The 15,570-nt window shown below is 37.1% G+C and overlaps 1 protein-coding gene across 8 annotated transcripts in view; it reads right to left on the bottom strand.

The window, feature by feature from the left end:
• Positions 1-15,570, bottom strand: part of TMEM245 (transmembrane protein 245) — a 107,259-nt gene that overhangs the window by 56,368 nt on the left and 35,321 nt on the right. For 7 of the 8 annotated variants that reach the window (XM_016961396.4, XM_001144114.8, XM_016961395.4 and 4 more), the window contains 2 exons: positions 11,338-11,442; positions 3,883-3,965 (listed from right to left, as the gene is read on the bottom strand). In XM_016961396.4, the coding sequence (XP_016816885.3) occupies positions 3,883-3,965; positions 11,338-11,442 (188 nt within the window). The remainder of the gene's footprint in view (positions 1-3,882; positions 3,966-11,337; positions 11,443-15,570) is intronic. The other variant, XM_016961400.4, reaches the window with a different exon arrangement.

The following is a 15,570-nucleotide window of genomic DNA, read 5'->3' as shown; positions in this document are numbered from 1 at the left end:
CAAAGAGCCAGAGGACAGAAGACCTCACTTCTTCCTTCAAAGATGTATGGCCCCTAATTTCCCGCCTTCCCCGCTCCGCTGAACTCACAGTATTTATATCCATATCCATTCTGACCTGCTTTCCCCAGATGTTCCATTCGTGCCATGGATTCATCTCATGCTTCATCCTCAGAGAAATGCACTAAGAATCATCTCTCTCCTCATATTTACAACCCCTTCCACTCTACCAGTTCTTTCCCTGGAGCATACAAACAAGGCTTCTCCATCTTAAAAAATTAAACAAAACTGCTCTATACCTCCTTCCCAGCTACGTTCCATAGGCAAACTTGGGAAAGAGCAGTCTATACCTGCTTTCTCTACTTCCTCGTTCCCAATAATTTCTCAACACACTGCAATCTAATGGGCTTCTGCTACACCAATTAAATGAACTGCTCTTGCAGCTGCTAAACCCAATTTCACTCTTAGAAAATTTCTGCAGCAATTTGACATTGCTGACCACTACTACTGTCTCAAAACGTTCTCTTTCCTTGGTTTTCCTCTTACCTTTCTCATAGACCATTCTCATTTTCCTTTGTGAACCTATTGTTTTTTGCTCACCCTTAAAGGCTTAAGATATCCACAGGGCGCACCTCCAGACATCCTCTCTGTACCTTACATACATTCTTTATGCTGATGCTTCTCAAAACTCAAGATCCAACCCAGACCTCTCATCTGATTCCTGGACTTACACAGCAACTGCCCATATTTTAACTTCACCCCATGTCTCCTGAACCGCATACCTACATAGTCAACAGCCTACCGGATGCCTCTACTTACAATAGTCACCTCAAACTCAACAGGTAAACAGGTGAATTAGTTTCCCTACCAAATCTGCTCTTGTATTTCCTGTCTTGGTGAATCCACCATCACTCACTAATTTCCAAAGCTAGAAACATAAGTCATGCTAGACTTCTTCCTCCTATATCCAATTAATCACCAACTAACCCCCTTAAGACCTTATAAATCTGTCCCTCCTGTTCACCTCCACTGAAACTGTCTACAGTTCAGGGCTTTGTCACTTCTCATCCGGTTTACTCTAGAAGCTTTTAATTTGTCTCAAAGGTTTACATCTTGTATACCTTCAATCTTTTCTCCACAAAGCAGCTGAAAAGCCTGTTCTAGAATGAAATATGATGATTCTACTTCTCTACTTATATCCTTAATCAAAATAATAAACATATCTATCACTCCTAAAAATTTCCTTGCACCTATATGTATGTCCTCCCTAGAGCTCCACCCCAATCCACAGGTAACCATTAATCTTACTGTCACTACAGATTAGTCTGCATTTCCTAGAACTTTAAATAAATGAAATCGTACCATTTGGGCTTTTTGTCTGAATTTTTTCACTCAGCTTACTTTTTTGTTGTTGTTTTTTTGAGACAGAGTCTTACCCTATCATCCAGGCCGGAGTGCAGTGGTGCAGTCTTGGCTCACTGCAACCTCCGTCTCCCGAGTTCAAGCGATTCATGTGCCTCAGCCTCCCAAGTACCTGGGATTATAGGTGTGTGCCACACACCCAGTTCGTTTTTGTATTTTTAGTAGAGATGGGGTTTCACCATGTTGGCCAGGCTGGTCTCAAACTCCTGACCTCAGGTGATCCTCCCACCTCGGCCTCCCAAAGTGCTGGGATTACAGGCGTGAGCCACCCACCGCACCTGGCCAACATACTTATTTTGAGAGTCATCTATGTTGGTACATGTATCATTAGTCCATTTTTTTTAATGCTGCATAATATTCCACTGCATAAATATACCACAATTTATATTTCAAAAGAAATATACTTCTTTTATGAAGATTCAAATAGGCCAGGCACAGTGGCTCATGCCTGTAATCCCAGCACTTTGGGAGGCTGAGGAGGGAAGATCACTTGAGCCCAGGTGTTCAAGACCAGCCTAGGCAACATGGTGAAACTCCTACAAAAAATATAAAAATTAGCCGAGTATAGTGGCTCACGCCTGTAGTCCCAGCTACTCAGGAGACTAAAGTGGGAGGAATGATTGAGCCCAGGAGATCAAGCCTGTAGTGAGACATGATTGTGCCACTTTAATCCAGCCTAGGTGACAGAGCAAGACCCTGTCTCAAAAAAAAAAAAAAAAAAATTATTCTAAATCAAGTTCAAGTACTGTCCTAGGCAGGTTTTATATAAAAGAATAAAGTAGAGACAAAGGAAAAAAATCAAGTTAAATCTCAACTTATAAGCCTAAAACTGGCAGAATATTTCCTGACTTATGACTGTCTTGAGGTTAATAAAAGGCAGGTCATACAATGTGTCATCAAGTTGTTAGGTGGATAACACAGCTCTGCTGAACATCCCCCACAAAAACTGAAAACCCTTCTTCCAGAAGCCAAATTAAACACGTACACAGAGATCCTATAAAACAGAAGTTGGCAAATTTTTCTGTAAAGGACTAGAGAGTAAGTATTTTAGGCTCTGCAGAACATATAATCTCTGCCACAGCTACTCAATTCTGTTTGTCCTTGAAACCCCAAAACAGCCAGAGAAAATATGTAAATGAGTAGACATAGGTATGTTCCACTAAAACTTCATTTACCAAAGTGTTGGGAAAAGGGCTTGTGGGGTGCCTGTATAAACTGGCCGCAAAAATATGGGACAATAAGTTGTGGAAAGCCACGAGAGGCCTCTGAGTAGAAAAGTCTCCGAATTGCCATCATGTTCCCATACTCAGAGCAAGACCTGCTCTCTTATCTGTAAACACTGTGTTCAAGGAGAAAGACACTCCTTTGAAACACTGGAATGTGGACAGATGTGCAGGCTCCTAGTTAAGCCCGCTCCCACTAGCTACTCTCCAACAAGTTAAAGATATGCTGTTTGAGCACAAAGGAGATTGATTTAAACTGCTATTGCTATAGATTACGCCTATGACGTACTGCCTCCCTTTCACTGTTTTCACCCTGAACATCTGCTTTTTAGATCTAAGTGATTATACTCAACAAATAGTGTGAAGACCAGAGCTCAGCGCCTTTTGCAGCCTCCATTATGCAACTGGCCCCGACTCCCACGTTTATGAACTCTTAACCTGTCTCTTCTCATTCCTTTGTCGCCACCGGACTTCAGGTACCCTACGGGTGGTGTTGAGGCTGGTCCCCAACACAAAAGGAGGTGGCTGAATTTGGCCCTGGGCCATAGTTCACCTATCCTTCCTCAAAAATAATACAATATGGGAATATGTCAATAATTATAAAACGGGGCATGGTGGTGTACACCTGTAGTCTCAGCTACTCCAGAGGCTAAAGCAGGAGAACTGCTTGAGCCCAGGAGTTCAAGATCAGCCTGGACAACATGGTGAGACCTCATTTCTTAAAAATAAATAAATAAATAACATAAATTTAAAAATTATATAGAAAGTTGAGGAGTTACAGTTTCCATGTTATAGTGGAAACTTTCCTTCAGTTGATCAGAAGCAGTGGTTATAAATGACTCTGCCACTGTGGGATTATTATCTCAAGTTCCTTAAACTTTGATCTTGTTTCCTCATGTGTAAAATGGGGATAATTTCTTCAATCTATCTCACACAGTCACTGTGAGGAACAAATGACATAAGAAAGATGAAGTGCTTTGTAAATTATAAACATGCTGTAAACCTCAATTATAAAACAAAGTATCATTTACCATGAATTGTACCTAAAATCCTGAGCACTTTCCTCCCACCCTCTGTATTACATGCCATTCTTCTTCAAAAAATGACAATATTTATCAAAGCTCTGGCAAACCCTATCTTTTATCTTCCAATGCAGCTGCATCAATGAAGGTCATTTCGTGCAAACAGATGCTGAAACTAGGCCATTCATCTCTCTTCTTTTTCAAAACAATATTCTTACTTTGCCCACTCAGGGTGATTTGCTAGAGTTTCATTAATCAAATTACTTGTGACTTCAATCATGTGTACACTCTCTTGATGTACCTGTATTACAGATAAAGAAAGAAAAGAATCTCAGTAAAAAATAAACCCAATTTAACATTTATTTTTCTACTCTATTATTGGAACAATGCTTTGAGAGCCAAATAAATATACATCTTTGCTTTAATTAATTTAGAAACATGCAGCGCAAAGTTACTATACATTATATCTAATGATACACACTACGGGAAATAAAAAGTACATGCTAGCTCCCTGTTCAACACATTACTTAAGAAAAAAATACATAAATAGATATGTTCAAATACTTGACACGTATATGTACATACATTTCATCTGCATGACTATATCGTATAAATGTGTTTGTGTATCTATGTAAGCAATACCAGCACTTTGTGAGCTAACAGGTTCATCATGCAGTGTGAGACAAACAGGCAAATAAGGAACTAAGGTTTTTTTTTTTTTTTTTAGCCAGGTTCTTGCTCTGTCACCCAGGCTTGCTGGAGTGTAGTGGCGCAATCTCAGCTCGATATAACCTCCACCCCCCAGGTTCAAGCGATTCTCGTGCCTCAGTCCTCTGAGTAGCTGGGATTACAGGCACTCACAACCACGCCTGTCTAATTTTGTATTTTTAGTAGAAAAAAGGTTTTGCCATGTTGCCAGGCTGGTCTTGAACTCCTGACCTCAAGGGATCTACCCACCTTGGCCTCCCAAAGTGCTAGGATTACAGGTGTGAGCCACTGTAAGTAAGCCGCAACTAAGTAAGGTTTCTGAGTAAAAAAAAGCCAACAGAAGCTGCACCTCTGAATTTACCTTGCCCAATAACCAACAAAATGAGGGAGATAAAATGGGAATTAACCAGTCGAAAAAAATTTTTTTCACCCAGGACATCCAAACAAGGAAAGAAACATAATCTGATACAATTTGGAACTCAGCCATCAGGTAAAGAAACAAAACATTCTGGAGCACAACAGAGAGGCGTAACAGCTCACTCCTAAACTGACCCCATCACCCAGGAGCCGCACAGGTGAGCTGACAAATATATACGATTCACCGGTAACAGGGAGAAAAGAAGCCACATCGTTATCCTTTTCTGATGACAGAGGGAAAGAAAGTGTAATGAGGGAGAAAAGGATAAATCAGAGGAAAGAGATCAAAGTCCCCCACCCACACCCACCCCTCATCTCTGTCCCTTTCTGCAGTGAAAGTTTCACAGTATGCAAGGAATTGAGTGAGACAGTGCAAAGACTGACGGTATTTTTCCATGGGCATGGGTATGAGATTAACCAAGGAGCAAAATCACTAGGGCAAGTCACATACCAACCCAGAACAGAACAGAGTCTAGATACCCTAACAAAGATACATAGCCACCTAAGCCATCAAGTGATACCACTTCCAATTCTATCGGGCCCCAGAAAAGTAGGAAGAACACAAAATACAAACTGCACCAAGATGGGGAAAACAAACTGATTTCAGACACAATGAGGAGATAATCAACTCAGATGCAATGCCTGAAAACCAGCCAGAATGAATAAGGCCTGACACGTTCTTGTGAGGACTTAGGCTAGCATTTTGTAGGATATGGAAAAAGAGGGCTGTAAGCTAAGGGACATAATCTTACTTAGATGTTTAAAGTAAATTTGGACGCTGTGTTGAAAACAGACTAAATGAGGCTAAGGAACAATTCAAGAGAGAATGGGGATAGCTTTGAGGAGGACAGTAGCGGTACTGAAAAAGAAGTGACTGGATTTGAGACCTATCTTACATTAACCAACTGTTGGATGTTAAACGGGTTTTACATTCCCGAAATACACCTCACATAGATATATTTTCCTTTTTACATACTGCAGGATTTAATCTGTTAATGTTTTGTTAAGGATTTTTGTGTCTATTTATAAGGGATACTGGTCTGCAGTTTCCCTTCTGTGAATGCCTTTGACTTTGGTATCTGGGCAATACTAGCCTCATAAAATGAGCTGACAAGTGTTACTTCTTTGCTAACTGAACAACACTGTGTAGAACAGGCAGTACTTCTTCACTACATGTTTGATAAAACTCATCAGTGAGATCATCTGGGTCTGAGCGCTTCTCGGTAGGAAGATTTTCAAACACTAATTCAATTTCTTGTCCTCATAGTGGGCTACAATTTTTCTATTTCTTCTTGAGTCTGTTCCACTCCTTCTCTACAAGGAATTTCTCCATTTAATGTTATCAAACTTGATAGCATAAAGTTGTTCATAATATTCCCTTATCCTTTCAAGATCCGTGACATATGCAGAGATGTTTCCTCTTTTGTACTTGATATTGGTAATTTGTATCTTTTTTCTTCATCAGTCTGGCTAAAATTTTGTCAATTTTATTGATGTTTTTCAAAGAACCAGCTTTTGAGTTTATTAATCTTTTCACTATTGTTTCTCCTTTTCAAATTTCCTTGATTTGCACCTGATCCTTATTATTTCCTTCCTTTCATTTACTTTGGATTTAATTTGCTATTATTTGCTAGCTTCTGAAGGTGGAAACTTAGGTCACTGATTTTCCTTTTTCAAATATAAGCATTTAATGACATAAACTTCCAACAAGACACTGCTTCAGCTGCATCCCACAAATTCTGATACGCAGTGGCTTCATTTTCTTCCATTTTAAAATCTTCTAATTTCCTTTGAAATTTATTCGATTCACAGGTTTAGAAGTATGTTGCTTAAAAGACTTGGAACCAACCCAAATGTCCAACAATGATAGACTGGATTAAGAAAATGTGGCACATATACACCATGGAATACTATGCAGCCATAAAAAATGATGAGTTCATGTCTTTTGTAGGGACATGGATGAAGCTGGAAACCATCATTCTCAGCAAACTATCGCAAGGACAAAAAACCAAACACCACATGTTCTCACTCATAGGTGGGAACTGAACAATGAGAACACATGGACACAGGAAGGGGAACATCACACACCAGGGCCTGTTGTGGGGTGGGGGGAGGGGAGAGGGATAGCATTAGGAGATACACCTAATGTAAATGACGAGTTAATGGGTGCAGCACACCAACATGGCACATGTATACATATGTAACAAACCTGCACGTTGTGCACATGTACCCTAAAACTTAAAGTATAATAAAAAAAGTTAAAGTTCTTATTTTTAAATTATTAAAGGCTTTAACTAATGTTATATACACCCCTCCCCCACCAAAAAAAAAGTATGTTGCTTAACTTCTAAGTATTTGGACATTTCCTAAATTTCTGTTACTGATTTTTAATTTAATTCTGTCAGGAAATGCTTTTTTTGTTTGTTTGAGACAGTGATCTCACTCTGTCACCCAGCCTGGACTGCAGTGGTGCAATCATGGCTCACTACAGTCTCCACCTCCAAGGCTCAAGCAATCTTCCCACCTCAGCCTCCTAAGTAGCTGGGACTACAGAAATGCACCACAATGCCCAGCTAAATTTTTAAATTGTTTTTGTAAAGCCAGGGTCTCCTTATGTTGCCCAGGCTGGTCTCAAACTCCTGGGCTCAAGCAATCCTCCTGCCTCAGCCTGCCAGGTAGCTGAGATTACAGGTGTGTACCACTGTGCCTTGCCTAACACTTCCAAATTTATTGAACATATTATTTATTCTGGTATTCCATGTTTTCTTGAAAAGAATATAATTTCTAATTGTTAATTAGGTCAAGTTGACTGACCGCGTTTTTTGGCGTGTTTCGTTTTTGTTTTCTTTTGAGACAAAGTCTTGCTCTGTCACCCAGGCTGACATGCAGTGGCACGATCACAGCTCACTGCAGCCTCAATCTCCCGGGATCAAGCAATCCTCCCACCTCAGCCTCTCAAGTAGCTGGGACTACAGGCTTAAGTCACCATGCCCAACTAATTTTTTCTATTCTTTGTAGAGATGGGGTTTTGTCATGTTGCCTAGGTTGGTCTTAAAACTCCTGGAGTCAAGGGATCCACCTGCCTCATCTTCCCGAAGTCCTGGGATTACAGGCATAAGCCACAACACCCAGCCGACTGACAGGGTTTTAAAAGGCTTTTAAATATCCTTATTATTTTCTAACTACTTATTCCTTCAATTACTGCAAGGAGTACTGAATCCTGAACTATAATCATAGATTTGTTTATTTCTCCTTTTAATTCTGAATGTTTGATTTCATGTATTTTAGAGCTCCGCTGTTGGGAGCATATACATTTGTAACTGTTATCTTATGTCAATATTAACTCTTATCCATATGAAAAGTTCTTAATTTGCCTCTAGCAATATTTCTTTTTGACAATCTATTTTGTCTGATAATATAGAATCAACTGCACATATTTTCTGTGGACAGTTTGCACAGTGTATGTTTTTTAATATTTTTACTATCAACCTTCCTGTGACTTTGAATTTAAAGTGTGTCTCTAACATACCAAAAGCAAGTTGGAACTTGCTTTTTATATTCAGTCTGACAATGTCTGCTTTTTGACTGTTCAGTTGCTTCTCGCGTAACCTAAGTATTGTCATGACCAGGGTTAGGTCTGCCATTTTGCTACTAGCTTTCTATTTGTCCCGTCTCTATTGGTCCTCTGTTGTTCCTGCACTGCCTTTTGTGTTCAGCAAATTTTAGTATACCATTTTAGTTCTCCTAATCCTTAGGCTATTTATTGCCTGCTGTTTAACTTATCTAAATCTTATCTCATCTTTTAATTTATCATAATCTACTTCAAGTTAGTATTGACTTATATCCAGGAAAATATTTTAAGAACTTCATACCAGTACAGTTCCACTTGCCAGCCCTCTTCTTTGTGCTATGGTTTTATATATACATAGCTCATCTATATATGTTATAAAGGCCACAACAGTATTTCTATTTTTCTTTAGTCATATTTGTTTAAATAAATTAAAAGAAGACAGGGGAAAATATAACCCACATATTTTCCAAGTGCTTTCATTCCTTTCTTTGGATCCAGATTATTTCTGGAGTCATTTATCTTCACCCCGAAGGAATTCTGTTAGCATTCCATATAAGTGCAGGTCTGCTATCAACAAATTCAGTATCTGTTTATCTAGAAATGTTTTCATTTTGCCTTTACTTTGAAAGAACAGTTTCACTGACTATAAAAGTATTGTTTGACAGAGATTTCTCCCTATGACTTTAAATATGTCACTCCAATGTCTTTTAGTCTTTGCTGTTTATTAAGAGAATTAAGTCACTAACTGTATTGTTCCCCTGTTTGTGATGTGTAATTTTTCTCTTGCTTCCTTCCAGATTTTCTTTTTATCTTTGTCTTTCGGCAGTTTGACTATGATGTAGCTAGGCATGGTTTTGTGTTTGTGTATGCTTATTCTACTGAAGGTTTGTTGAACCTCTTGGATCTGTTAATGTTTTTCACCAAACACGGGAAAGTTTTTAGCAGTTATTTCTTCAAATAATTTTTTCTACCTTTTTCTCTTCCTCTTCTCATCTTCTGGGATGCTTATTACATGTCTGCTAGATGTTTGATATTGTCCCACAGGTGTCTGAGGCTCTGCTCATCTCCAATTGGACTTGACACCAAAAGCACAGGCAACAAAGGCAAAAATAGACAAATGAAGCTACATTAAACCTAAACACATCTGTGCACTGAAGAATACTTCCTTCAAGAAAAGCTGCAGGTTTTACTGCCCATGCAAGAATGCCACCTGTTTTTACCTGTAAAGAAAAAGTACCTGTTTTTACCAGCTACAGTAGCAGCTTTTCATCAACGAAAGATCTCCTAGTTGACTACCTGGTCATTTTCTAATGCTTTTAAATGGTGTTTTTAATAATTTCATGCTGTTTTATTCTTGATTTCTGTGGAAAGGAATTACCTGACTTCCTCACCCTGCTATTATCCCAGGACATATTAGGAAGGTGGAGCCAAAAAGGATTTTCTGGCAAACTGGATGTGGATACAAAACAAAGACAGTAGTCAAAGATGATCCTGAGACTTTCCATTTGAGCAAGCAGAAGAATGGAGTTGTCACTGAAGACTATGAGAAGAACAGACAAGTGGAGGAAGGTCTGGAATTCAGTCTCTGACGTTACATTTGAGATGTCCATTAAACATTCAAGTAGATACTGTCATGGATGTTTCAGAGAATGACAGCTGTACTGGCCAGGAGAATGAATTAGATAACCAATAAGGTTCCCTCAAAAGCTCAGTTTGGATGAATTCTACACCCAGAAATAAATGGTTCAGTAATACTTGTTATCAAAGTTCAGAGAAGCAAAAGCTCACTGAAGCAGGGGATGAACAAAGAAAAAGGACTTAAAAGATAAAACTGAGATGGCCAGGCAAAAGATGCTACGCAAAGGGACCAAGAAGGAAAAGTAGAATAGAAGTGTAGAAGAGAGGAGAAAGGAAAAAAAAAAGACCATACTAATGAAAGAACTGGAATGTAAGATTGCACAGTAGCAGGTTTAAGCAAAACATGACAAAAAGTCTCTAAATAAGTCTGCACAGTATATATACGTGACTATACATAATTAATATCCAAAGAACAGATAGGAACTATACAAAGACTGAAACAGAAGTACTAGAAGAGATTTTTAGAAGCAAATAAGATAGCTTGAGGGTGTACTGAAGCTGAGACTAAGAATAGGACTTCCAAGCAGAGATGCCACTGAAGAAATAGTGCAGTTCTTTAGCAAATTGGTTAATTAGATTATCAATTATAGCTACCAACATGTCTCTATGGGAACTAAAGGAATAAAAAAAATTTTGTATCCATGATTTCACAGAAGCTTCACCAACTCCTTGAAAAGAACATATCAAAATCTGGGTTGTGGAGTTCAATACGGTTCAGATAAAATAAAGATTAAAATGTACCATAAAAGTCGGGGGGAAATCTTGTCAGACTTGATAAGCCTAAAAAAAATAGTAAGAGATATCACTATAAAGATAACATTTTAGGTGTGCTTTAGAGAATAATTTTCTTTGATGAGATGAAAATGGGGAAAGGAAATGTAAGCTGGAAGGACCTGGAAAGCGAGAAATAAAGATGCTATGGTATATATCAGCAGAAGGATCAATGAGACAAGGATGGCAGGTGGTAATCAGCAAATTCTGATCTAGTGAAGAATACTAACTAGATTAGAATTCATGAGACCAGATCCTAATTCTCCTATTAAACTAAAAAAAAAAAAAAAAAGCGCCACTTGTTCTTCATTATCTCATTTTTTTCATTTATATTTACTCCCAAGGGTTTCGATAAAATAAAAATGCATGTAAAAGAGGTCTGAAAAGAAAATATACTAGGCAAATTCATGGCAAAATTAGTAATATACAAATCATAAATCCTTTAGCTATTGTACATACTTTTAAGTCAAGTTAACATTTTCCATGCCGCTTCTGCTAGCTTTTTATCCAGACTACAATTCTAACAATTAAGGGTTTATTAATGAGAATAATAATCACTGTACTCTACCTTTGCAGTCAGGAGTAGAGCTAAAAGAAGAGTTCCTATCACTAACAAAAATATGATGAAAATGCTAATTATTTTATCTAACATCTTCTCCAACCAGATGATCATCTGCACAAAAATGAAAAAGAGAATTACTTATCTTTAAAGTAGAACTTTAAAAATACATATACTCAATTGTCATAAAGACAAAACAGGATCTCCAGCATGGCAAAGCAAATTATGGCATAATAATTAAAGCAATAAAAGCTTTAAGCAACTTTAAAAACTTCACAGTACTCATTACTGCTGTTGTTGTATCGTTTATTACTGTCATAGCTAAGAAAAAGGCAGTCGATTTCAACATAACCTATATCTATGTTCAAATTCTCAAACTATAAGGATATCTATGTTTCAAATTGTAATTTATAACCTGGTAAGTATTCTAAACAAAATATTGACAATCCATTAGCTGACCTAAAATCTTATGAAGCTGTATCATCAGTTTAACAAATACACACGACTTTAGCAAAAGTATATACAGATAGTATTTATAATACTTATAATACAGGCATGGACTAAAAAATACAGATAAAATTGGAGCAAATTAAAAGAGGAGTTGCATTCAAAATATTTTTTCCATTTGATATCATTAGAATTACAAAAGCAGTAATAAAAAAATCTAATGTTAAGGCAATGACAAATAACAAAGATAACAGTTGCCCAAGGAGCGAGGGGTTGGGAGGTAAATGCACAATCAAGGAGGGGCACAAAACAGCCTTCAGGTTAATTTGTTTTATTAAGGGGGGAGTCATTGGTAGATAGTCTTTACATCTTTTTATGTTTGAAATATTTCATAATACATAATAAAATGCTTTTTAAAATCTGATATTCTACTTGAAGTTTCTATTCTTCTGAAAACATAAGCTTTATGACATGACTATAATTGATATAATCAATGTAGTAGCTGTTTCTTAATCAATTATTAAAACTGTGCTTTCCCTAAATGCTATCTGACATTGTCTTGCTATAACTTCCTTCATCTTTCACAACCACAAATAATCCTACATTTTAAACAACTTGTGTTTTCAGAATATACACTTGATAGATTGCTAGAATTCCTTTCATGCAAAGCTACCATCTAACATTTCAAAACTACATTTAACTAGATTAATAACTGCTGAAACACCACAATGCACTGCTCAACCCCAAGGTGAGCAACAGCATTGCTAAATAAGTTATTCTTAATTTAGATCTGATTTATGCTCTCCAGTGAATTAAACATCCAAAAGCAAAGAATGTTGGTTAAAAAAACAACATGAGTTCTGCAGCATTTACTTTCACTTGACGTTTATAAGCTTGTGCCCCCCTTATCTGTTTTTCATCAAGGGCACTGTCACTAAGAGATCAATGCTAAAGTGAATTCAAAGATAAAAAGTTAATCTTTAATCTTGACAATTACAGCTTCAAACAGAAGAGTTAATTTTCAGTGCATGCTACCAAGGCATCAAAGACAATGCAGAGACTAAAAAAAAGGAATAACAGGTTTCTAAGATATGGAAGGTCAGATGTCATATTCTGAAGTTAAATTCTAAAATCAATGAAACTGAAAACTTTCAATCAGAAACCAATTGAAAACTAGTTATCAAGGCAGCTTCCTGGGGAAAGAGCTAGGTTTGTATCACTCCTCTTTGTATCTCCAAAATCTAAGGGCTTAGCACGTGGTAAGCATTCAATTACTATGTGTTTGAATAAGCAAGCATAAATAAAATAATTTCAGAATTAAGACTGTATATCCACAAATTACAATTTCTGAAAATAATGTAGAGCCTCTATTTTTTTTCAGAAAAGTCATATCCTGAAATGTATTTTTAAATGTAAATGATATTCTACTTAGAAACATGTTTGAGTATTTTTAACATATAAAACATAGAATATTCAAAAACATATTAGGTACATTGACATTACAATATCCAATTTTTTAGTTTTAAGTTAGGGTAAAATTTTTCTATCACAAGCCATAAAGGTTGAAAAAAATTCACAGTCACCTAAATAAAAACGTATATCCAAGGGATGACAGTGAGGGTTGGATGTTTCATTGAAATTTAAAATAAACAACATTATTTAAGATGCTCAAAAAAGAAGCTAAGAAGTTGTTGTTTTCGTCACATGTGGCCAGTTAAGTTAGCTGAGAACAGGACAAGAAGGGAGACAGTAAGAGACAGGCAAGAGTGGGAAAGAGAAACAGAGACTAAGATTTATTCAAGAATAAAAGGAAACAGAGAAGGTCAAGCAAAAAAAAATGGGGGCGGGGGGAGTTGATACATAAAACTAAGGACCAAAAGAGGAAAAAAAGCAAAGAGGATAAAAAACTTAGATGGAGGAAAAGATGAACCAACTCCCAGAAAGACTGAATAGAAAAAGACTCACAAAGAAACAGCAACTCGGAGAGATAGGAAGAGAAACATAAAGAGAGGAAGCAATGGAGAAGGGGAACAAAGGCCAGAGGTGCTATCTCACGAGGCTGATCCTGTCCCACGTTCTGCTTTGGGCAAAGGAACCCAATCCACCTGCCCTCGCATGGAAATTACCAAGTCTCTAAATGTCCCCAATCTTTCCATGCTGAAAGACTGAGAAGTTACTTTAATTTTTAAAGTTTATTTTTCAAAAAAAGAGAAGTAATTTTAAAATGACATTCCGAATGTTTCAAATGTGAATGAAGGGCATGCATTTTTTAAATTTAGAGATGTCAGTAAATTTATAGTTACACCAAAAGATACTCTAAAACTTCTACACTAACTGGCCTTATTTATCAAGCTATTAAGAAAGTATTCCACTACTGAGTTTTTCTTCTCTTTCATTATTCTGGGCCTATAGATTTTTCATTTTGCTTTGTTTTTAAACAAAATTCCACTTGAGTTTTAGTGCAAATAATCAATACTAAGAAATAAAACAAAGCCAGGTGCAGTGGCTCACACCTATAATCCTAACACTTTAGGAGGCTGAGGCAGGCTGATCACTTGAGCTAAGGAGTTCAAGACCAGCCTGGGCAACATAGCAAAACCCCACCTCTACTAAAAATACAAAAAAAAAAAAAGAAAAAACAAAAACAAAAAACCACCAGGCATGGTGGTGCACACCTGTGGTCCCAGCTACTTAGGCGGCTGAGGTGGGAGGATTGCTTGAGCCTGGGAGGTGGAGGTTGTGTAGTGAGTCAAGATCACATCGCTGCACTCCAGCCTGGGTGACAGAGTGAGATCCTGTCTCAAATTTTTTAAAAAAAAAAAAGGAAAAGAAATAAAACAAGTAACTCTTGAGAAATGGGTTACATTTCAATTAACCCATGTGTGCTCTCTCACCCTCTCTTCTCTTGAATTGGTTTCCTAATTCACTCCACTTGAAATTTCTACATACCAACATTACCCAGTGCTGCAATTTTCTGACTGTGAGATGTGATGTAATAAAATAGTTCTCAACTTATGTATGTCCTTTGTTGGAATGTACCCGCTCAAAATCTCAAGCAGTTACTCTATCTTTACACCAATGCTTTACTATGTTATATGGAATCATCAAAGGAAAGAAAAAAGTACTTGATCTTAGAGATCTTTTAAAATTAACTCGATGATTCAGTTATGAAGTAGGCTCATAAATTAGGTAATCTAGCTCATTTAGTCCACTGAAGGTTAAATCAAATTTAATCCAATGAATTTAATTCTCCTTTCCCCCATCTCTTGAGGGCAATTTCATTTCAATATAACGCAAATTGAAGAAAAGTACAAAATCATCACTTGAGCCCAAGTTCACAGTTGCAGTGAGCTTTCACTGTGCCACTGCACTCCAGCCTGAGCAACGGAGCAAGACCCTGTCTCTAAAAAACAATTAAAACAAATAAAAATTTTTTAGAAACCACCTTCTTTGGTCAAAATTTTAAAACGTGACTTATATTTGCACATCATTTGCCAAGGATTGAACTCACTTACCCATACTAGTTTTATAGGGAATGGAGATATATACAACCATGTGAGAGTGTGGGAGTGTTTATTTTACACAATGCTTCTTTTCAACTCAAGTTTAAAACTTTAGGCATTGTCAAGTCTCCCCTCTCCTCTATTTCAACAGAAAAAAATGAAATCCTAACCCATCCAAAAGTCTCATTTTGATCTATTTTCAAGAAGTACTACATCTTTCTTAAGGCCTGATATAATATTTCCACAAAAGACATATATATAGTTTTATTATGTTTAAACACAACATATATAA

Source organism: Pan troglodytes, chromosome 11, assembly GCF_028858775.2.
Source record: "Pan troglodytes isolate AG18354 chromosome 11, NHGRI_mPanTro3-v2.0_pri, whole genome shotgun sequence".
NCBI lineage: Eukaryota > Metazoa > Chordata > Mammalia > Primates > Hominidae > Pan > Pan troglodytes.
Note: the sequence above shows the minus strand (reverse complement) of the source record. Positions and strands in the feature narration are given on the sequence as shown.